This window comes from Epargyreus clarus, unplaced genomic scaffold (assembly GCF_041222505.1).
Source record: "Epargyreus clarus isolate Ecla_fem2 unplaced genomic scaffold, WU_Ecla_fem_2.2 ptg000027l, whole genome shotgun sequence".
NCBI lineage: Eukaryota > Metazoa > Arthropoda > Insecta > Lepidoptera > Hesperiidae > Epargyreus > Epargyreus clarus.
Genome location: NW_027332234.1, coordinates 830,005 through 854,681, shown reverse-complemented (window position 1 = coordinate 854,681; position 24,677 = coordinate 830,005). Strand labels below are relative to the sequence as shown.

The window sequence follows — 24,677 nt, the reverse complement described above, 5'->3', positions numbered from 1 at the left end:
TTTCTGTCTGAAAATTGTGGTGTATTGCACCTCTAACATTAAACTTCCATAAAACTATAAAATATGTATCATATAACATAATATGCTCATGAAAAAAACTCATTCCGATGCTATCTGGGTGTAACGTCGTTAAAATACCGCGAGGCGGCGCGGCGTGCCATAATCCTAAGAACAATGCAAATACTTCAAACTATACTTTGTTTCCACGGTTTTACGCCTAAGATTGTGATACCGATGCAACACTGAAAGATGCAGTCTCCGCATTCAATTTGTGTACAGGTTATACGTTTGAGGCTCTACTTATATAACTTATAGTTTTCTATTCTTTTAAAAAATATAACAAATCATAGATCTGGGCTATGTTCTGCCTACTTTCTATGTTTATATATATATATATTTCTTATGTGCGTGTGTATGTCACTGAACTCCTCCGAAACGACTGGACTGAATTTGATGAAATTTGTTGTGTGTGTGTCAAGGGGACTTGAGAATGGTTTAGATTCACAATTTAGTCCGTGGGAAAAGGTTTTTTTTAAATTCGTAAGTCGTTATAGAATCGGAAACTATGCATTTGATCAAGTGATGATCTTTAGCAAAGTTGTTGTCCAAGAGCCCACGAGGGTTTGGGAGTCGGTAAGACCAATTTTCGACAGATGGCACCACTGTCATTCCAATGTAGGTATACATTTTCCGTTTTATGTATGTCATATTATTTCTTTAAAATGCGGGCGAAGCCGCGGGCACCACTAGTAATCTTATAAATATACACGTGACAATTTTTCGAAAATATGAAGTCTATATTAATTCATGGCAACACACATGTAACTAAAGATTTCGTAAGTACCACTTATATAAATTCGTAATTGAGTCGAACAAACCTTTTTGTATTTTGTGTAAACATGCAATCACTGGCTTAGTTACCACGTAACACTATATACTACCGGAAATATACTTGTCTTACGAGAAATTGATTATCGTTTAAAAGCTAAAAACCACGCTAAGATCGCACGAAAGGAAAATAGATAATCCTGATGAAAGGGAGATCCGGAGAAAGGGATAGAATTATTAAAATCGTGTATTATCATCGGTTCTTGATAATTGTTCAAAATTTACAATCAATCGGACTGTTCAAAGTGGGTAAAAACCTAGTTTAAAGATTCCGTTACATACATACAGATCAAGCTAATAAAGCCGTGGTAAAAAAAAACTTCTTTGTGTTAAAATACACCCTTAGCACGATTAACAACCATTACGTCGTTATATAGAAATCATATAATATTGTTTTATAGTTTTTTCGAAGTATATAACTATCTACTGCGAGAAAAATACCACTAGCAAATCCATTAAAACATACAACCATAAAAACCACTGGACGGACATTGCATTTTATATAGATAGAGGATAACGATAGGTTGTTGACAAGCAATTTCAGACATATCAACGCCGCATATTTCATAGGTATGTGTATCGATTACATGTCGCGGTTGCATAGCGTTATATAGCGGTACTTTTTTTTAAATAGAGGTGCTATTTCATACCATACCTCAACTGATGTTGAGCCTGGGTTCTCTCTAATGCCTTTATAAATTTAGGATTCAAATTCTAATACACACATAATTATAAAAAAATGCGTTTCTCGGGTTTGAATCTCGGGGCGCACAATTAAGAGGCTAATTTAAACAACCAGTCTGCTTGAGACATAATATTCATATGTGGTTTCTACACGTAACCGTTAAATAAAACGATATAAAATTAAGTTGCTATTAAGTTATGATTAAGTAAGTTTATCGATTTAAGACAAACTAGGTCAATTGGTCTCTAAAAACAATCTTGTAAATCGACTACAAAATGATAACATTAACTCTGGCATCCGAGCTTTGTTGATTGATGCAGAGATTAAACAGTAATTGGGGCCTGGTTATTAGAATTCCAATCAAACAAATATTTAACTCGTAAACAGTACCCTTACCATGAGTTTTTACGTTTTGACAAATACGACTGTTTTGGTATTTGTTTACGTATTTGCCCATACAATTTCCAATCAGCGCCCCTAGCGGATTGTATTAGAACTTGGAAATTGTATGGGCCAATAAATTTGTCAAAACTTAAAAACTCATGGTAAGGGTACAGTTGTCACTGATTTTGAAAATCATTAAGTACAATAACAAGGCAAGAACATTAGATTAAATCATACAGATATTTTGTATTTCGAATTCGATTGCTCTGAATACGATCGGAATAAGGAAATCAATTATGCTATTACGAAAATAGTTTGCTAAGCCCCAGATAGGTTTAGTGTCCTCAATGAAGTCAAACACAGATATTTTGCTACCCTTAAGGGGTTAGTTGGAATATATCCTATACATGATGCTTCGTGTATTTCCGAAAGTAAGTCCAACTTATAGTTAACATTTTTTTATAAGATCGAGATATCGGGCCCGACTCCATCATTACTTTTATGATAGCAGAGTCTGATTGGTTTTGAACGGATTAATTTTGGACCGGAAACTACGTAACTCGATGTCTAATATTATTTATTATGATAAAGCACTTGTGCGACTGAGATCGAGTAAATAAACAATAATAAGGGGAGCAATGTAGAATCAAATCATTTGTCATGTAAGTAAAATAGACTTAGGTATTATCGTAGATTAGTAAAGATTACTCACTCCTAACAAGAAAATGTACCCATTTTTGAGAATTTAAATAGTTGTCTCCGTGCTAAAATGTCCCTAAAATATTTGAAATAATGATTTATGTGTTATGTAAATTACGCAGTATTATATATTTATTCCATAGATTAGTAAAGATTACTCACTCCTAACAAGAAAATGTACCCAGTTTTAAGAATTGAAATAGTTGCGTAAAAAGTTTCGCCACGTCCCCGTGCTAAGATGTCCCTAAAATATTTGAAATAATTATTTATTTATTACGTAAATTACGCAGTATTAGTTATTTATTCGTAAATTTTCTCTAAAAATGTTTTTATTTGTCAAGATTTCAAAAAAAGAACTTACTAAAATAAGCCGTTTGTGGCTTCATTCAATTTCAAGGCGGCGAAGTATCTTTACTAATCTATGATTTATTCCTAAATTTTCTCTAAAAATGTTTTTATTTGTCAAGAATTCAAAAAAAGAACCTACTAATAAGCCGTTTGTGGCATCATTCAATTTCAAGGCGGCGAAGTATCTTTACTAATCTATAGGTATTATTTGTTAAAAATAAAAAAAAAATCTTGTCTATATATTTTATCTTTTCGCTTGAACTCGGAAAGTGAATATAAAACTGTAAAGATATATGGAAAGTAGCCAGCATTTATAATAAAAAGGAAGGATTAAAACATAATATTATTACGACGCACATTTTTATCGATGCGGGCAATGTCATAAATTATTCGACAGATGCGAGCCAATGGGCGTGCGTGGGCGCGATCCGTGAAGTTACGAGTACGGAAGAGCCGGAAATAATACAGTTTATTTAACCAAATTATCCCACTGGGAAAGGCTGACCTAATATATGAAACGATCGTACGAATTGTAGTTATTGCATGTGTATTACAGGTATCTAATGTAATATCGTACGATATTATAAAGATTCATTCCAAATATTCTAATAGATATATTATAGTTAGTAAGCACCCGCAGGCAAAATAAATTAAAAAAAATGTAAATCTATTACTACTTTATTGTCATGTACTGAAATTAAGCCAATTGGTTATTTAAAAATATTTCATTGTGCGTTTTGGAAAACAGATGTAGTTGGACAACCGATGAGTAACATTGTGTGACTGTCATAGTATTCGTAGTAACACATAATACCTACTTATATACCCAATAATTTTATTGCTAAATATTTAGAATCGAGTCAACAGTGTGACAAGTGCCTTATACGTTTATGTTAGGTACGTATGCGAACTTCCCAAGTTGCGTAATAGATTTTTCTACAACGCACAAATAGCAAAGATAACGACAAAGAAAAAAGATAGAGCCAAATTACTTATCTATACTCACCAGATTTCTTTTGTTGTACCTTTTGTATTATCACAAATTTAGACGATATTAACAAAATTTTGCAGCAGATTTTACGTTGTTCATTTTATGCAACAGAAACATAAACGGTAGAATGTTTGATTGTCATTGCCAGTAATACTCCTACGCGTTATGCGCGGATTTTGGCGCGATTTCCTCATGACCAATTTTGTATGCGCACTGTGTTACTCGTATTTGTACAGGAGTAATGTTTATGACGTTTGATGCTATCTGTAGACAAGTTTGGCGGGACAATTTGAAGTAATAAAACGTTTTAAAATGTATATGAAATCAATACCAATATCTTATTGAAATTAATGGAAGTGTTTTTTAATAATTCTTGTAATTTGCATAAAAAATACTCACTTATCTCGTAATATTTGTGCTTTATTTATCCCGTGCTGTATTTATCCTGTATATTTTTGAAGCTCTTATAAAAATATACCTTTTTATACGAACTTTAATAGAATACCAAAAACCACGTATATGTAGACGTACATCACGTACATAGATTAGTAAAGATACTTCGCCGCCTTGAAATTGAATGAAGCCGCAAATGGCTTATTATAGTAAGTTCTTTTTTTGAATTATTGACAAATAAAAACATTTTTAGAGAAAATTTACGAATAAATAACTAATACTGCGTAATTTACATAATAAATAAATAATTTATAATAGTAATTTCAAATATTTCAGGGACATTTTAGCCCGGAGACGTGGTAAAACTTTTTTACGCAACTATTTCATATCTCAAAACTGGGTACATTTTCTTGTTAGGAGTGAGTAATCTTTACTAATCTATGATCATGTAAAACAATTTAAGAGTTAAAGTTAATATAAAATACCAAGTGGATTTAAAACATTTGTTTAGTTTCTTATAACTAAAGTAGGCATCAGGTGGTAATCATGTGTACTTTATAGCGACTTCTCCCTGTCCTGTTTCTCCCTGTTTTAAGCAAAAACGCCCACACACTTTTTCAAACACGATTATATAAATTGTCCACACAAATTGACTACGTATGCTTATATTCTTAAGTATGTCTTTATTTACCTAAAAATGTAACCGGTTTAGATAATATTAAATACACAGATCACTTTTTATAGAGCCACCAGAGTTAATATTTCTGAGTAGGTATATATAAGTATAAATACATATAAGGCGGCCCACTTAGATAATTATGAAGCAATTATCTTAATCGCCAGGAGTGGCAATGGATCTGGGATGGGTTCCAGGTAGAGCCCTTGCTCTATATAGAATTAGTTACGGATATCAACACTTATCATAAGGTGGCCTAAGTGCTTTTTTTATTATAATTTATATTAATTGAAATAATTATATTAATTTAATATTGAATTAGCAAACAAGCGTGTAGTCCACCGATGTTAAGTGGCTACTGCCGCCCATGACATCTGTAATCCACGCCCGATTAGATTAAATTATTACCTGAGGTTGGCAAACTTAACCACATCAGCAGCTATTATCAGTCAGAAATAGGTATGGCTGTGGAGCCTACGGAGTCAACCAAAATGGGGTCTACCGCCCAATAAATATATTCGTTTTGAAGTAGAAACAAGTATTACCTGTACCTTAATTATCTAGGCTAACCATATGGTTATTTGTATGGTCAAGTATTTATACCTTAATTCTCTAGGATAAACTACTCTACACAAGTTTATAGTTTCAAATTTCCATAGGCTCATTAGAGGTAAGCGTCCAAACTGGCCCCCGTTGAACATTCCAGCGTTATCTGATGGCCAGCAGCCCCTGTGAACACAGATCATATCGCCAACACCTCCCTGCATTATAAATTATTATTATGTCAGGGCCCCTGACTTAATTATCGTCATAAAAACCCCAGTTGCTATTAAAGGTAATGTTTTGGTTGAGTTGCTATTGGCTGTATACTTACAGGTTGAATTTTTCAACGGGGCGTGGATGGCTATATCGGGTTAATAGAAAAAATATTCAAAGGAGTCACGCAGTCAAGTTTTATAAAATTTAAAGCTGTATAAATAATTATTTTTTATGCAATTACATAGCAGATAATTGCTTAAATTCAGTTAAAAACAATACACTGCTTATTTTGCCATCCAAGATTAAATTTAGAAAAGTACGGATGAAGAACAAACTAAAGGAACAGTACCCTTACCATGAGTTTTTAAAACATCCCACAATTTTACGTTACGTTTACTCAATCCATTATTCTGTTACTGACTGACTAAGTAACCGTAACAATAAGTAAGTGCTCAAGTCCTTTTGTCTAACTCACATGTTCGTAAAAAAGAGAGACAAAACATAAAGCGCCATTTTGTCAATTTAGACATTTAATGTTCCGTTACTGACACTATAGTCCTGATACAATCCGCTAGGGGCGCTGATTGGAAATTGTATGGACAAATACGTAAACAAATACCAAAACAGTCATATTTGTCAAAACATAAAACCTCATGGTAAGGGTACAGGTTAATTTTAAAAGAGAAAACATTTTTTTGTAAATATTCACATACTAAGCTTAACTTAACCAATTTTTCGATATTTTTGTACGTAGCGTTTTAGATTAGTCCTCAAGAGTAGCTATGTATTTGTGAACGACCTCAGATAGGTCGAAAACTTATCTAGAATTGATTACATGTCTATGGCCGGCAGTGACCATTTACTACCATGAATTTCTCTATTTAAGTTTCATAAAAAGTGCATAATAAATACAAACTGAAATAGTATGATTATCATAGGAATGCTTAACATCTAAACAAGCTCTCCAACTGTCAATTTCTCCCATCGCGTGAACGAACCACTAACACGTTTGGACTACTTTTTTAGTCTAGAACCGTTTATGAGAAGACAACGCCCATAGATAGCCACAGAGCTGATTACTGCTAGAAGTGACAATTATGCATAGCACGGACTGATTAGATCTTGAGTAAGTTGCAGATAAGCTTAACGTTTATGTTAAGTTGTTTTCTTTTTTATTGTAATTAAAATTAATTGGCTTTTATTGATCAATACAAAAACTCGATTATTCTAGATTAATTGGATTTGTCTTTAATTAATTGGATGTAATAGTTTAATAAAATAATTGTGACAGCAGATATTTTTTTATTTGACACTTCTCATCTATCTTACTTTGAATTTGCAATAAGAAAACGCTGACCTGATTAGGCTACAATTTCAAATGCGAATAAATATAAATTATGTATGGAATGTCTACTTCTTATCTATTCTATGGACGTAACCGCTTTCCGTATTAGGTGTAACCCTTCGCTGCAGAACGGGAATTAAAATACCATTTCATTACAACCGGGAATTTATAAGGGGAGAGGTTAATGATTTGTTTCTATGTTTGGAGTGAAATATATTACGTGATTTATGAACTTAGTAAATTATGTTATTGTGGGACAAACCAATTTTTACTTTAAAAGGTAAAACGTTAAATGCGTGGGATTCGAACGCGTGTAAGCTTACACAAAACAAGTTCTTAACATTTTAATGTTAGATGAAGTCGTGATAGTAATTTATTATGCTTTAAAATCTGTATTGGGCTGAGACATAATTATAATGTGTTTGAGAGCAACGGATAATTGCGTAACTTGTAATATGTTTATATTCCTTATATTTATGCAACTATTGATGCAATGATTAATGAAACCAAAATTGAAATGATATACTATGATTGTCGTGTGTAAGGCATAATTTAAAGAAGAGACGAAAACATTTGAACGTTTGTAATTCAACTAAAATTCTTATTTTCATTTTTAATACACTTATGCTTCCCTGCCAATTGTCTCCAAGACTTCCTGGATAAAACCTGTCACCTAGCTTGCCTTTCGTATGGGCTAACGTACGAAAAAATAAAAGATACTTACATTGCGGAAACACCTATCAAGCCATGGTCGTCTGCGTGGGCGCAACAACTTTACAAGCGCCCATAATCATAAAATATTGGAGACAACACAATGCCTATGTTTTATTTCGATATTTTATTGCCTAAGTCATAAATAAAGAGATAAACTGATAAAGTCTTGTTAATGGAGCTGCCAGTCAAGGATGGTAAACCTTGGAGAAGCAAAAATGAGATATTTTAAGTGTTTATTTAGAAATACAGTGTTATATTGAAGTGTTATTAGATTAAATGTGCAGACTAATATTTATACCACATACTTGGGGTTTATAGATACATGTGTGATTTGGTGTGGCCCCAAGGTTTTGTCAAGTTTGCTTGTTGAGTTTGACAAGGTTGTGAAACCCTGTAATACGGCTTTGACCCTATATAAAATAATACTTTATTCTTGTTACATTATTGGTTGTATTTTATTGTTAGAAAAATGAGACTAGTTGATGAAATACGAAAGAATAATACATTTTCTTACACTATTAAAATTAAGTGTTAATTTTTACAAACATTTCTCAAAATAAGTAGCCTGATATTAAACTGAAAATACATAATATAAATAATTCAAAGAAGTGCAGAGTATAACTACAATTAAATGTTGAAAATAAATAGGGGAAAAAATATAGGTAAAATATGTTATCTTCAAGCGATCAATTTAGTGTTACATCTATGGTCACAACACAGGTTATTGAATGAAAAAACACTTGATCAGGTTTTGAAAACACAAAATTCGTGAGCACGACCTTGTACCCATTGCGTTTGCAGAATGCATAATTTGCGAAGTTGCGAAGTTGCCACACAAGTGTCCGTGTCATATAAATTCTAGACTTTACGCTTATAAATAACACAAATGTAACACGTTTTTCGATAAATTCTTGAATGTCTGTAGACTGATATATCTACTTTTAAAATTAAACTATATCTGTATTTTTTTAATTTGTTTTATGAGATGTATAAAAGTTTTAGAAATGTTACTTTAGTTTGGCTTATTTTTGTTTTAACAAACGTTTCTAATTTGTCGAGTCCGTTACCCGTGTTTCCGCATCAGATTAAAAATCCTTCAGCTTTTGGCTTTTGAGAAATTACAGAAGTCAACGGAAATGCAATTCACCTAAAAGGAAGTACTCACTGCCGTCTGACTAAAATCAACCCTGGATATGATTGGGATATACTAGCAGATTGACTACACTACACTACTAGGAAGTTGGAACACCTCGCATAAGTATGTCTGCCTTAGCATACCATTCAAACCGGGACATAGAAGCATTTAACACGTCTCTAATTGGACAGCAATATCCTGTATTTTAATACTATTATGTAAAAAGATTAATTAATATAACACAACAACGTAAGAGCTTACACAGTGTAGAGTATTTAAGAGAATGAAACAGGAAAGCGGAATAAAAGTCGAGTCTAATTTATAACTTAATTGAGCGTCTCCGATTTTACGATATTAGTTTTGACCATTTTATGAATTTATTACAAACTGGAGATTTTGATACGTCAAAATGCAATAAAAATGAGATAATGGCGTGGGTGAAACGACCGGAGTGATATATTGTAATAGTTTATAGATTTATGTATTTTAACAAAAAACTGTTTAAAATAAATTGATTTTTAAATCTGTATTACCTGTTTCAAGATTTAAGTTTTTATTCATAGCCATAGATATTTTTATAAGATTGAAGTATCAAAGGAACATGCAGTTTACGTGGTGGTATAGTTCGCGCCAAACTGCTAGTCCGTTCTGAAGTTGTTGCGAGCACGTGTAGTCATACAATTTGCTATGGCGACGCGATTCATTTCTATATTCAGAGCGGACCAGCAGATTTACGCGGACTATAAGTGACCACTGCCATCCATGGACATCAGTAACCAACTCCATAGGGATTCTATCTGAAGCTGCGGCCACATAATAATACATAACTTGGTCGGCATTCATACTCTTCTACTGAAACGCAAATCTGCTATTCATTTGTACATCCCCGATCGAAATGACTGATCGAAATGATGGGTGTACCTTTCTAACTTTTCAAGCTAACATTGTTTCCAACATTACATTGTTAAATAATGAAGTTATCGATATTTAAGCCTAATTTTTTTAAAATGCATTCTAAAAGAATAAATGTCTGACATTTCAAACAGTGTCCGTTTCCGAGATGACTCTACATATTAAAATGATAGAGCTAATTTAATGTGCCTCTGTCCGTCAATCAAGAAGTGTATCTTCTAATGGAATAGTATAATTTATAAGCGGTCAGCCGCCTAGTAATTAATGGTTTTGGATATTAAACGTGTATGATGTGTGTCAGAGTGGTATGCCGTGGGGGCGTGGGGGATGTGTGATTATGGTAACTTTTCCATGGTCACCATGATGCTGGTGAGAATTTGATATCGGGAATAATTACTATTGCATGATACAAGGACGAATATAATTAAAACGTAATTATAATATTACAAATATGTAATATCATTGTATGATAACAATTAGTATTTTTTAAGAAAGTTTCTTATGCCATTTGCCTTCGTCATCTAAAATAAATGACATATTATCTTTTTAGAGTATAAGCCACTTTGTCAAGTATATGAATATGGTATTAGGTACCCACAATGTAGCAAAGGGTATAGTATTGTAAGGTATTGTATTTTATTGTTCAATATATTAATATAAGATAATTTGATTAGTTCTAGTGCGAACTGAACCTTATGTAGGTAACATGATTATTGGTTAAATAAATGATCGGTTATCATGTCTATTAACTATTTATGTAATTCTCTCATAACATTATTTCTAATTTTGAGAATTTTCAACAACAATAAGTCTTAAAATTAAGTTTAAAATCATTTAACATACACATCACTAATGTCTTCTGAACATGCTCACTGTTAAAACAATTTGATGATTCCGTTCAAATTACCTTCAAATTGGTAAAACAAATTTGCTTAATGGTTAAATAATCCAGCTCTGGTCCGGAAAACGTATAACAAAAGGAACGTTCAGCGTTCCGTTTGCTATTCACATTAGTACGTTGCCTTTGTTTGGCTAGGTTTAGGTTTAGACGCTTGTTTTATCACCACGGATGAAGCGAGGAATATAGAATAAAAATAATTAAAGGGTGAAATGTTCAGAAATGCGACAAAGTGGTTTTTGTGGTGGTTTCTGTGAGTAAAGTATTTTGGTGTATACAGTTAGTTTAATTAAGAAGTAGGTTAATAGTAAAAATAAACGAATTCAATTTACGACTTATTACTAACTTCACTTTAATATGTTTTCAAATATAATTTATAGTATAAAATTTATAGTGAAGTGGAGTGGTACGTTAATGAGCTTTAGCGCTTTTTAAGAAGACGAAAAGCTTGTCCGTACGTGTTAGCTTACTTATTTACACATAATATTTAAAAAATCTAAATAATTACATAGTTTACATAGCTACCTTAATTTACCTAGTTATAACAAAGACGTTTTACTTTGAAAATACTGGACATTATTATACTTCGCTGGCGGTCGTACAACTACCTGTTACCATAACGGGAAACCTAACATGACGACTGCCCCGAAGTTGCAGCTGTTAAATAAAATATTGTTTTAATGTCGAATTAACCTGCATATAAAACTATAGGTGATTTCATATCAACCTTTATTTATTGGCTGAGTCTATTAATACGGTTACCGTACGAATAATTTATAATTATTAATACGGGTACTGGACAAACAATTTATTATTATCCGATTCGAACCGGTAGATTTTGAGAAATCTCAAAAAAAGTACAAAAAAATTTTTTTTGAAATGTTTTTTTTTAATATCTTTAAAAAAAAAAACCCTAACCTAACCTAACCTAACCTAACCAATTGAATAAATGTACGAATAAATATATTTTAAAAAAAAAAGAAAAAAACAAAAAAAAACCTAACCTAACCTAACCTAACCTAACCTAACCAATTGAAAAAATATACGATTAAAAAAATAAAAAAAAAAAACCTAACCTAACCTAACCTAACCTAACCAATTGAATAAATGTACGAATAAATATATTTAAAAAAAAAAAGAAAAAAACAAAAAAAAAACCTAACCTAACCTAACCTAACCTAACCAATTGAAAAAATATACGAATAAATAAATTAAAAAAAAAAAAAACCTAACCTAACCTAACCTAACCCAACCAATTGAATAAATGTACGAATAAATATATTTAAAAAAAAAATTGAATTTGTCACATTGTTTAAAGAAAAAAAAAATGAATAAATGTACGAATAAATATATTTAAAAAAAAAAATTGAATAACTGTACGAATAAATATAATTTATTAGTCCAGTACCTGTACAAATAGTCACATTGTAATTTATTATAGAGAAATTACATGAACACACATGTAAGTCTGTCATTTAAATTTAGAAGGTGGTGCCCCTTTGTGGTACCACCATCACACCTATTTTCGCCTCATAACAGCAGTGTTAAGCGCTGCTGTGTTCTGGTTTGAAGGGTTCGGTAAGGGAGATATACTTTTCCACGCGTTCCAGCTTAGTTCTCAGGGTAGCGGCGCATGTGTGGCCGACTTTAGGTAGGAATATCTCATCCTATCTGGGGTTGATAACAGATGTCCATGGGCGGCAGAAGCCACTTACCATCAGGTGGACTGCATGCTCGTCTACTACTCCTATAGTATAAAAAAATGTACACTAGGTTGTGGTATTTTTTATATTAATCTTGGCACATTTCAAAAACTTATGGAATTAAGAAATAATAATAAAAACATAAAAAATAATAATAATACAATTCGCATCCGTATAATGATAAGTAAAACTCTCAAAGTGACTATACTTTGAGACATATTAAAATTACATAATTACGTACAAAAGTAAGTTAAAAGTTCTTTTCAAATAAAATATGACTATTTCTAAAATTAATAGACTATTTCTTTTAAAATAAAATTTTGTAATGAGTTAAAAATAAAAAGGAAAATTTTAACAACATTTAAATGTGTATGCAACAAGAGACACAAAATTCCATAAAACATTTTTAGTGAAATAGAAATCGAATCGATAATTTCAACGTAATCGACATAAATATTATTTCTCCGTTACTGGTTGTTTCCTTTAAAAGTGGCAGCCCTGGTCGGTGTAGGAAGGGATCAATTAACCTATTCACCCGCGTTGCCCACTATCGGATCTACTTCGAGAACGGCGACCCGCTAACGAGATCCAATATGTATGTATAAGTTCAAATATAACATAGTATAAATCATATGAAATACTAGTTTTCACTTGTAATGGTTCTCTTTGGTAGAGTCCGGTCATAATTCATCCGTAGTGTCATAATTTTGTAATATTTTGATATATTTTTTTTATTTATTAACAGCACTGCTGTTAATAGGCAGAAATGGGAGTCGAATCACAAAGGGTTCTACCACATTCAAGAAAATTCCATTCCATTCCTCTAGAAATAAGGTCAGATACTTACTCAACACTGGGAATTAATTATAGAATTTACAAGTGTACATATATGCAACGTGTTCAAAACAAAAGAAAGACAATAAAAAATAGATCATTCGTGTTTTGTTTTGTTCCCTAATTGCTCTGGCGTCGCGACCCTAAGATCAATTAACCCATTCACTGCGGTACTCTCGACAGACCAAGTCGTGATCCGGGATTCGTTAATGAGCGTCAGGACGTGCTACTTTTCCAGTCAAATCACAAAAAAGTTCATCGCTTCACATGACAACTACGGCTCGAAAAATGTAGTTAAATAGAGTTTATGCTAGTAGTTTAGAACATACAACTAGACATTCCAGGACATAAAAAAGTTTATGGAATAAAAATAGAATTTAATTTACAAACATCAAACTCTACAAAAGCAATCAAAACACAAGACAAGAAAAATCGATCATCTACGTTTTGTTTCGGCCCTAACTTTTCTGGCGGTGCGACCCTATTTGTTTTAATTTTTTTTTATCCTAAGATCTATAAACCCATTCACTGCGGTGCTCTCAACAGACCAAGTCGTGATCAGGGATTCGTTAATGAGCGTCAAGACGTGCTGCTCCAAAATCACAAACTTTTATCACACTTAAAGTTCATCGCGTCACATTAAAATTACGGTGTAAAGGATACAGGAGCTATATTAATATAAGACTTAAATAAATAATAAGTAGGAGACACAGACAAAACTTTTTGTATATAGTTTGACCCTGCAGTTATTATCTGCAGCAGTATTAAGCGCTGTTATGAGCCAATTTGAATAATGTGTTAAGATAAACTTTTATGAGGCGTTTCAATTTAATAGTCAAGGGAAGGATTCTAATTCTGGAGTAAATTATGGTTGCTTGCGGTTGGAATGCATGTTTATTTGCTATTTATATGTCATAAAACGACGCCTTAGCCTCAGTAATAGCGTTCTATTCTGTCCGCAAATTACGCATAAATCACTTAATTTTGCAGACACAAAACTCAGTAGTGAAGCAATCAAACAAATTGGCCAATAACAGAGGCGAGCACAATCAGTCCCCTGCACCAATTACACCACAATTCCCGTGTACCAATTACTTTACATCGGTACATTAATTACCCTGGCAGGAACAGAATACGCTCATAATTAATAGCGAGTCAGTCTCCCCACGGGCGGTTTACATTCATTTAAATATTAAAATGCATGAGGGATTGTGAAAAAGGGAATTAATAAACCTCTCGACAGGCAATCTGTCATAACACGGGGGTTCGATTTGTAAGCTAGGGCCCGCCCTCGCATCCACCTACACTACGTAAGAATACGGAGAATTTGTGTATCCCTTTTTTAGGTTTCAAAGAAGCTTAAGTAATTATTTTTATGGCTGTTCCCAAGGGCTACACTGAATTCACATCTCGTTACTTTGTGCTGCTATTTCAGAGGCAAAGCGTGCCGGGATGTAGAGGGCGGTCGGCATCGGACGGCACGTTTTTCGGGACGGCAAAAAAACCTCTAAAGGAGGACTTTTATTTCAGGTACTTTATCAGATACTGGAAAGAAAAAGAAAATAACTTACTATACTTTAGATATAAATTATAACAGAAATAATGATCGAAGAGAAAATATGGACTACATAGGTATACATTTATTATCACCTTTTTTTTTTCACGACGGGGAATCCTTCAAAAGGTACCCGGTGCCGTGGGAGCGACGCAGGGTTATGTGGGATTCTTACCGCACTAAAACCCCCCCGGTGGCCGTCCTCGGCGCTGCGTAGAGGGCTCAAAAGGAACGCAACCGGAGTCCTCTTAGCGCGTTGCCACGTCGGGCTCCACCCAGGTGAGCTTGACGCTCGCCACACCGTAGGGCGGTTATTATCACCTACGAAAACCTTTTAAATTCAAATCAATCATATTTCGTTATAACTTACACCTCCGTACGTACATAACATTGAATTCTGCCAATAGTTAATCTTGTTAGATACGTAACAAAAATTAATTTACGCCGATAAAACAATTACGCCGTTAATATTTAGTACCATGTTTCTATTCACGAGATCGGAACAACCAATTTGCTTATTTCCATTTTCTCTGGCCATCATATCTGTTCTATGAAATGAAATTCTCTATTCTCTCTGAAATTTGAACTGTAGTTTGTAAAGATAGGGTTTAAAATCGCGTGTGAGGTAAAGCATGGTGTCATAAAGGCATTGAATATGGAGTTTGTTCGTTAAAGCCGTTGTATGGGTTTCTGTTTGTTTTGGAGAGAGCGTGCAATGGCCATTATTTGAGAACTAATATAACGTTTGCTGAGGCATTAAAAGAGAACGGCGGTTTGGATTTCCTTTTCGTTTTGAGTTTTGTTGTATGTTTTGCAGCTGTGGCAGCTGATTTTCTTATTTCTCGTTTTGGTCTTAGCGAATCAGAATGTAGACAAAGCTTTGGGATAATTTAATAAATTATTATTGACCCCTACTAAAACTTTGTTCCCCCTATTCCGTCAGAAACTAAAATCAAATATTTTCAAAGGATAAAATAGAACCTTTTCACAAAATTTTGTGAGTGGTCATTATTTGTCATAGATTAGTAAAGATTACTCACTCCTAACAAGAAAATGTGCCCAGTTTTGAGAATTGAAATAGTTGCGTAAAAAAATTTTGCCACGTCTCCGTGCTAAAATGTCCCTAAAATATTTAAAATAATTATTTATTTATTATGTAAATTACGCAGTATTACGCCTCGGAAAAATATGTCTCCCTTACCTGACCCTTTAAACCAGAACACAGCAGCGCTTAACATAGCTGTTATGAGGTAGAATTATCAGTGGCGTTGGTGCCGCCGGAGTCGAACCACATGATATTCCACTACATGATTATAGAAACAGTCGGTTATTATGTTATGTTTGTCATTATAATTACATATCCACATCTTACAATGATGAACGCACTAAATTTTAAATTCAGATTCAATTTGGCAAATTATGTGTTAATTATTTTATCACTCACACGCATATCAAATAATTAGTAGTCCAGGAAATCAGCCGTAAACATTACCGTGCGAACTGATCTAGTGGTAACACGCTAGCAGGTTGTTTTAAAACCAAACTGTAGTATTTTGAAACAATTGTACTTACTGAATGATGCTTCATTCAGTAATTCGTATCATTCATTAGTCGGCGATCAAAGAAAGTGCTCGTAGTAATAGTACGGTATTAGAAACTAGAGAGACATTCAAATGTAGATGAAGAACAAGTAATAAGACGTTAATTGTTATGTCATTTCTGTGATCATCATGGAATGTAACGCGATAGTGTTAATAACTTTATGTTTTTGTAAGTATTACAGTTAATAGGAATTTCGTATATGCGTAAAAGCCCAATTGATTCTAAAATGTATGTCTTCCGCTAAGGATTCGAAATTTGAATCCTTGAATTTCCTGATAGTAAAATGTTAAAGTGAAAAATTTAGAGCATAGGCGTATTTATGGATAACTCCTGAATCATTTCGACCGTTTTTGAAAAAAACTTAAAAAGTAGCCTCTGAAAGCAACGGTTTAAAACACCATATAGTATACCCATTGCAGGCTCATATGTTATGAAATTGATATTTTTCTTATGAAAACGTCATATTGACTTTTTGCATTACATCATGAAAAACCTTAAATAATATTATATAAAACCCATATGCTAATAAATATAAGCGAAGTACTTCAGTTACAAGTACGAGTATATAATGTTGAGTAATTTTTTTCTTTATTACTGAGCAGGTAATCTTGCATCAAGTATATCGTGGGACAGCATCCGATGCTCAGCGGATGAGGACCAGAAAACGCCGGAGGGCAAGGTGCCGGATATCGGCCGGTTCCCCTGGATTGGAGTAGTGCAGCATAGCTTTTGTAAGTCTTACTGTTTTAATACCATCAAACGGAGAAATTTTTCGAGGCGTTCCAGCTTAGTCCTCAGGGGAAGCGGCGCATCTAATTCTATCTGGGTTGTCTGACAGATGTGCATGGAAACCTGTTGGTAAGTGTGTAAAACCAGCAGGTCGATTGCATGCTCGTGTGTTACTCCTATATTATAAAAAAAACGTTTTCAGAACTATGGAACTTTAACCAAATCACAAGGGGACTTCAATGGTGAACACTTCCTTTGAAATTATATGGAGAAATGTATACAGAATATTAATGTTCACGTATCTAATGTGATAAAAACTTTCTAATAGTAATTAATCTACTTCAAATACAGATTTATCTAAAATCAAATAAAATTATATATCAACTGTATCACTTTGTACCATAATTCGGAAATAAGAATACCTACTTCTTTAAATACAAAGCATATGAATATGAATTTATCATCAACGTTTTTCATTTTCGTTGCAAAAAGTGTGATGAACTTCTATAAAAATATCATCGAACTACAAAATACCAAAGAATAATGTGAAGAGAAACTTCATTTCTGTTTGCATGCATTCTTTCTCTGTGACGTATGTAAAAAAATATTTGCCATAATGTAGGGTATGTTTCAATTATCAGACCTTGGCGGCAAGACCAGGTTCGCAATAACTACGGGAGTGCTGATCCATCCAGCGTACGCCATCGCACCCGCTGAAGACATCTCCAAGATACAAACTGAAGCTTTAACGTATGTACCTCACAATCTTTACACCACATTTATACTCGCCGAGTACAGACGAATAAGCACGACTTATAACTTATTCGGGTGAAATCGATGCTCGCCAAGAATACATGCGCAGTGTTGGTTTTTTGGCATGAAGTAAAGGTTTCAAAGCCATATACGTACGGCCTCCGTATTAAAACTTGAAAGATCTATGTTACCTGAAAAGAGAAGATTTGTGGGCGTATTCGTAGCCGAAGTATTCGGCGACTTGTTCGCCGATATTTGTCCTATTTGAAGGCGGTTACGGATCCATAAGTGGCAGTCACTATATAAGATCAGGCTTCGTTGCTATTATCCGTTTGTAAATAAATAAGAGAAAAAGAAATGATTATAGTGTAGTAAAAAAAAATGTAGTTCCTATTCTCGTGGGAATTTCAGGACATAACTATACGTTAGGTTATATACAGAACTTCAGACCCATTACATACTAATCCATTTAATCGTTTGATCCAAACATACAGAAGACTTTTTTTTTATGTACAAAGATGGAAAATTTCAGGAACAATACAAAATTCATTGTATGGCAGCGGGAATCATTGAAGTACATAATGGACGTGTTCGATTACTACTTGCATTCCGAGTTCCACGACGGGGAGACATTCGCTAGCCTGGCGCTGCTGCAGCTCTCCACGCAAGGGGAAACTGGTGTCGGTGATGTTGCTGGTAAAACAAAAATGGGCATTTTTTCGTTTTGTAATATAAAACTAGCAAACGAGACTGATCCATCTGATAGGGGGCTGCAGTAGAAGCCCATGGACATCTGTAATTGTTACCCCTTAAGTCAAAGTGGCCTTGTCAGGTCAGGTCAGGATTGCCTTGGATAAGTATGTTTCCTTTTCAACTTTCTTCAAACCAAAACATGGTAGCACTGTTATTAGGTTACATATAATATATGTATTACGGTGGTGCCTCCGACATCAGACTACAATAAGCTCGGTCACATTAAAATTATATGATCAAAGAGAAGATGGCTATAGGATGATCAACATTTTTGTTATTTTATTAGTAAATTTTGATCTATGTAAACCATATTTTATATTAAGCATTTAACCAATGCGACGTTAATTTTTGCTCCAGCGCCCGTGTTGCCAATCTGCTTGCCTGTAAAAGGAGCTGGAGTATATTCGGACTTGTACGCTGTAAGGATGACTGACGGTTTGTATTTTAAACTTACAGAAATATTGTAGATTTTTATAAAACTATGCATTTGATGCTATATGATGATGCACCATGCAGTATGTAACACCCTCCCTCCCACAAAGGATCCGTGCAGATGCAAACAATTAAAAATATACACCTCCATACATACCACCACCAACACGTGTTTCGCTCCAAAACGGAGCATCATCAGGGTAAGTTGACTCTACGACGGTTAATCGTTAAGACTTAACGATAGCATGGATTTCCGCAAAGTAACGCCTGATACAATTAACTACATTTGAGGCTGCTAGAACCAGAGTGGCCTAACTGCATTTGAATGATTTTTGACCTATCTGTATTTTCGTAATTTAAAAACGTTGTATTGTCCGCGTAAAACTGCTAGTCCGCTCTGAATATAGAAACGAATCGCGTCGCCATAGTAAATTGTATGACTACACCTCCTCTCAACAACTTCAAAGCGGACTACACACTTTCATTTTTCTCCATATTGTAAATCGTTTTTTGTAGTTAGGCTGCTCTTGTTCTAACAGCCTCATTTATTCTATCTGCTAACAATTAAATTATGAAAAATAATTTTGGAATACGTCGCCAAATACTGTCATAACATTTGCAGAAAGTGGAGAGCTCCAGAAAGAACTGATCAAAATGAATTATGTTGAAAATGGGGATTGCAACGAATTTTATGTTAGAGCGAATGTAAGTTATACAACGTATCTTCATCATCATCAACCCATTACTGTCCCACTGCTGGGCACGGGTCTCCTCTCTTAATGAGAAGGATTAGGCCATAGTCCACCGCGCTGGCCAAGTGTGTATTGGTAGACTTGACATATCTTTGAGTTTTTTTTTATAAATCTCTCAGGTATGCAGGTTTCCTCACGATGTTTTCCTTCACTGTTTAGCAAGTAATAATTAATTTCTAATACGCACATAACTTTGAAAAATCAGAGGTGCGTGCCTGGGATTTGAACCTCGGACCTCTCGATCAAGAGGCCGAGTTTCTTAACCACCATGCTAACGCTGCTTCTTAACTTTTACTTTAGTTACTCAATTGTATGACAATCCTTACGTGATTTCCTTTTCATGGAAATGATGTTTGATTCTCTAGTACCCAGGTAATCATCGAAATGATGATTTTTTATTAAATTTCCGGGTCTGGGAGCTTAAGAGTCTTTGTGCGTGAGGTTATAAATATATATCTAGGCAGGCGGCATTCACGTACCTCCCCTAAAACGAAAGAGCTGCTGTACACTAAAAGTAGCCAACGAACCATATTGGTTCTACCAGCTTTCAATTTTCACTTTATATCAAACCTGACGATTGAAGTTTCTAAAAATGAGTCAACGACATAATCTCAACGTATTGCGTTTCATTATTTCATCATTACAGTTGGACTACAAAAAGATGTCTCCATTAAACTCTATCTGTGGGGTTTCCGAACACCAGAAACAGTCGTGCGTATGGGACGGCGGCGTGGCACTCATATCCAGGCAGTCTTGGGGCTTTTGGAAATTGGTAAGTATTGTAACATTCTCTAAGCATTCTCGGCAACGTTATTATTCCGTCATCATCAACTCATTACAGTCCCACTGCTGGGCACGATTCTCCTCTTAGAATGAGAAGGATTAGGCCATTGTCCACCGCGCTGGCCAAGTGCAAATTTGTAGACTTCATATACCTATGAATCTTTTTTAACATTTCTCTGGTATGGAGGTTTCCTCACGATGTTTCCCTTCACCGTTTAAACAAGTGATAATTAATTTCTAATACGTACGTAACTGAAAAATCAGGGGTGCGTTTCTGGGATTTGAACCTCGGACCCCTCAATCAAGAGGCCGAGTTCCCTAATAACATTTAAACAAGTGCTAGTGAATTTTGTAACTCAAATTTCGAATTCCCTAGATCGGTTTTGGGGTCCGAGGGCCAGGGTGCGGCGCGCCGGCCCGTTTCCTCAATATCCACGACTACATCCAATGGATAGACGACGTCATCTCCCAGTTCCCGTCTAAAGCCGGGGAAGGAGACCACAAGTTCGTGCTCCGGAGTTTGTCGCCCTACGAGCTTATCATGTACAAAGGTGAGGATCTTAAAAACCTTTGCTCGTGAGACTTTTTTTGAAATATATAAGTAACCAACGAGCATGCAGTAATGTGGTAGAAATCTCTGTGGTTCGACTCCGGCGGTACCATCGCCCCACCTATTTTTGCCTATTAACAGTAGTGTCAAGTACTGCTATGGGTTTGAAGGGTGTGGTAAGGGAGACATCCTTTTCCGAGGCGATCCAGCTTAGTCCTCAGGAGTAGCGGCGCTTCTATGGTTGATCTCAGGTAGGAATATCTAATCCTGTTCTGGGTTCATTACATATGTCCACGGGCGCCAGTAACCACTTACGTACATCAGGTGGCCTGTTTTCTCGTCTGCTAGTCCCATATTATAAAAATGGAATGTTCAATGGAATAAAAAAAGGAATTGTTTTCCAGCTGACGTGAAGATCCCGCGGGACATGGGCTCGTGTGAGCGCGGCAAACGCGGCTCCATACTCTATAAGGACAGCTCAGAGTTCCTCTGCAACAAGAATTTCGCGCAAGGCTTCTTTTATGTAATATTTTTTTTTATAATATAGGAGTAAAACATGTAATCTGTATCTGTAATCAACCGCAGATAGGATTAGTATTCCTACCCGAAGTCAACGGATGAGCCGCTACCCCTGGAAGGAATAATCCCTCAAACACTTTAGAGACAAAGGACTTTTCTAAGGCATTCCAACTTAGATCTCAAGGGTAACGCTTCTATGGTCAACCTAAGGTAGGGGACCAATCTTATCTGGGGTTGACAGACGTCCAAATGCGACAGTAGCTTAGCATCATGTGGACATCATCATCTGCCACTTCTACATATGTTAAAAAGCGCGCTTTATTTAGACGTTATTGATGTGGTTCCGTGCAGGTGGAAGTACAAAACATAGCGAATGTGAACTGCGTGTCGGTGATCCTGGACGTGAACTCCCGCACCAACGTGGGCGTGTGGCTGGAGCACCACTGCGTGAAGGACCTCACGGGGGAACGCCGCGGAGTTCAGAAAAAACGAAACCTTTATAAAGATATTAAGCCGTGAGTATTTTTTTTTTTTGTATAAAGGGAGTAGCAGACGAGCTTAGTTGCCTGATGGTAAGTGGGTACTGCCGCCCATGGACATCTAATCAACCCCAGATAGGATTAGGTATTCCTACCTGAGGTCGGTCACAGATGCAGCGCTACCCCTGAGGACTAAGCTGGAACGCCTCGCAAAAGTATGTTTCCCTTACCACACTTTCACACTAGACCAGAACACAACAGCGCCTAACACTGCTGTTATGAGGCAGAAATAGGAGTGGCGGTGGTGCCGCCGGAGTCGAACCACAAAGGGTTCTTTCTACCACTTCGATTTTTCGTGAAGCGCCTTTGCCTTCTTTTTTTTCTTTTGATAATCATTATATTGATACAAGCAGTGAAAGCCTGTCTGTCTGTCTGTCTGTCTGTATATATGTCTCTTCTTCACGCCTAAACCACTGAACCGATTTTAATGAAATTCTATACAAAGATAATTTGAGACCCTAGAATGGAAATAGGATAATTTTTATCCCGGAAATCCCACGGGAACTAGGGATAGCGATCTTAGATCTATTAATCGGAAAATCGATCTTTTTGACCAAAAAATCGATTATTTTAATCGATCTCCAGTAATGGATCGATTCAGTGATTCTTTCAACCCAGAAGTTCGAAATTCGATTTTTTCATAATTTACCTACAGTTACTTTACTTATCCATGTTAGTCGATCATCTATCCATTTATATAAAAATGAATATTTGTCTATATATATTTTATAGAATCGGAAACTATGCATTTGATCAAGTTGTTGTCGAGACCTCTTCGTGGGGTCTCGACAACAACTTTGGTTTGGGAGTTGGCAAGATAAATTTTCGACAAATGGCACCACTGTCATTCCAATGAAGGTACAAATTTTCTGTTTTATGTTTACATTTCACCTTAGTCCTAGGAGCGGCGCATCTGTGGCCAAACTAATGTAGGTATCTAATCAAATCTGGGATTGATTACAGATAGGCGGTAGTAGCCGCTCTATCAGTTCTTTAAAATGCGGGCGAAGCCACGGGCACCACTAGTTATATTTATATCCTTTTTATTTTTTTAAGCGTAACATTTCTCTTTCTAGGCTTGAATGTTTTGCGTACTTCAAGTCGACGGCGTATCTGGAGTTCAGGTTCTATTTCTCGTTCAAGGCGATATTAGAAGTGTCGTTGTACGGCACCCCCGAGGACCCGCGCATCATCCCCAACCCCAATAAGAATTCAGAGGAGACGGACGCCTGGTGGCCCACAGACCGCATCATACGATGGGGGTACTTTGTTCCCTATTACGTGTGGTGGTACGATATGTGAAATGTATCGTTTATATTCATTTTTAGGGTTCCGCACTCAAATATTTTTTTATAATAAAGACGCAGACGAGCAATCCAACTGATAGAGCGGCTACTACCGCCCATCTGTAATCAATCCCAGATTTGATTAGATACCTACATTAGTTTGGCCACAGATGCGCCGCTACTAGGACTAAGGTGAAATGTCTCGGAAAACTATATACCTATGCCTTACGCTTCAAACCAGAATAGAACAGCGCTTAACACTGCTGTTATTAGGCAGAAATAGATGTGGCCCTGGTGCCGCCGGAGTCGAACCACAGGGGGTTTTATCCTCCAAAGGGTAAAAGGGGAAGCTTACTAAGCCTTCCTTGTCTGCCCATCTAGCCTAGAGCTCTATCTCATGAACTGTAATCTATAGATACTTGAAATTTTTAAAGGATGTGTATTGCTACGGCTGTACTTGAACCGCAATAAGGCGCAATAAAATTTCACAAAACATTCACTGCTATGGCTGCCATAATAACAAAAACAAATACTAAAAATAAAATGGTGTTTCGTGATACGGGACCCTCCGTGTGCGAGTTCAACTCAAACTTGGCCAATTTGACTAAATCGACCCCTCCTACGTATAATATCGTAACCCACAAAAGTACCTTTTTGTTTTTATTGTATAAATTGCCTTATTTTAATGTGTTTTATAGACACAAGTTATGTTATACTTAAAGCGTATAAAATAGAGTAAATATACCAAATTTCATAGAGAAACCTGCAGAAATGCAGATTTTTATCGCATTTTAGCATATTCGAAACTTTGAAACGCTCTCCTGTAAAGTTGTCATTTTGCAGATACCATATTATACGTAGAAGGGGTCGAAATATGGGTTTGACAGTTATGATTATGACTAATATTAATATAATTATGTGTGTTTGAGTCTGTATTTTTTACTTAAATTATAATGAGATATTTATTCTCAATATGAATCATGTCAAAACTTTGCATTTTTTCTGTGTATAATTGCAAAAGTCAGTGCATTATTTTTGTATAGAAGTTTTATAGTCATTA

General features: G+C 35.2%; 3 protein-coding genes across 3 annotated transcripts in view; 2 read left to right on the top strand and 1 right to left on the bottom strand.

Moving 5' to 3' along the window:
* The window catches only part of LOC140754136 (ankyrin repeat domain-containing protein 55-like), a 109,813-nt gene that overhangs the window by 24,554 nt on the left and 60,582 nt on the right, over positions 1-24,677 (bottom strand). The window lies entirely within an intron of this gene.
* On the top strand, positions 16,538-19,223 carry LOC140754069 (uncharacterized). The gene is made up of 5 exons (XM_073088981.1): positions 16,538-16,689; positions 17,124-17,252; positions 17,892-18,000; positions 18,536-18,699; positions 19,114-19,223. Exons 1-5 carry the CDS (start codon positions 16,650-16,652, stop codon positions 19,221-19,223), a joined length of 552 nt encoding a protein of 183 aa, XP_072945082.1. The 5' UTR covers positions 16,538-16,649.
* LOC140754054 (uncharacterized) lies at positions 21,107-23,894 on the top strand. Its single transcript, XM_073088964.1, has 4 exons — positions 21,107-21,274; positions 21,678-21,796; positions 22,144-22,307; positions 23,408-23,894. Exons 1-4 carry the CDS (start codon positions 21,265-21,267, stop codon positions 23,631-23,633), a joined length of 519 nt encoding a protein of 172 aa, XP_072945065.1. The 5' UTR covers positions 21,107-21,264; the 3' UTR covers positions 23,634-23,894.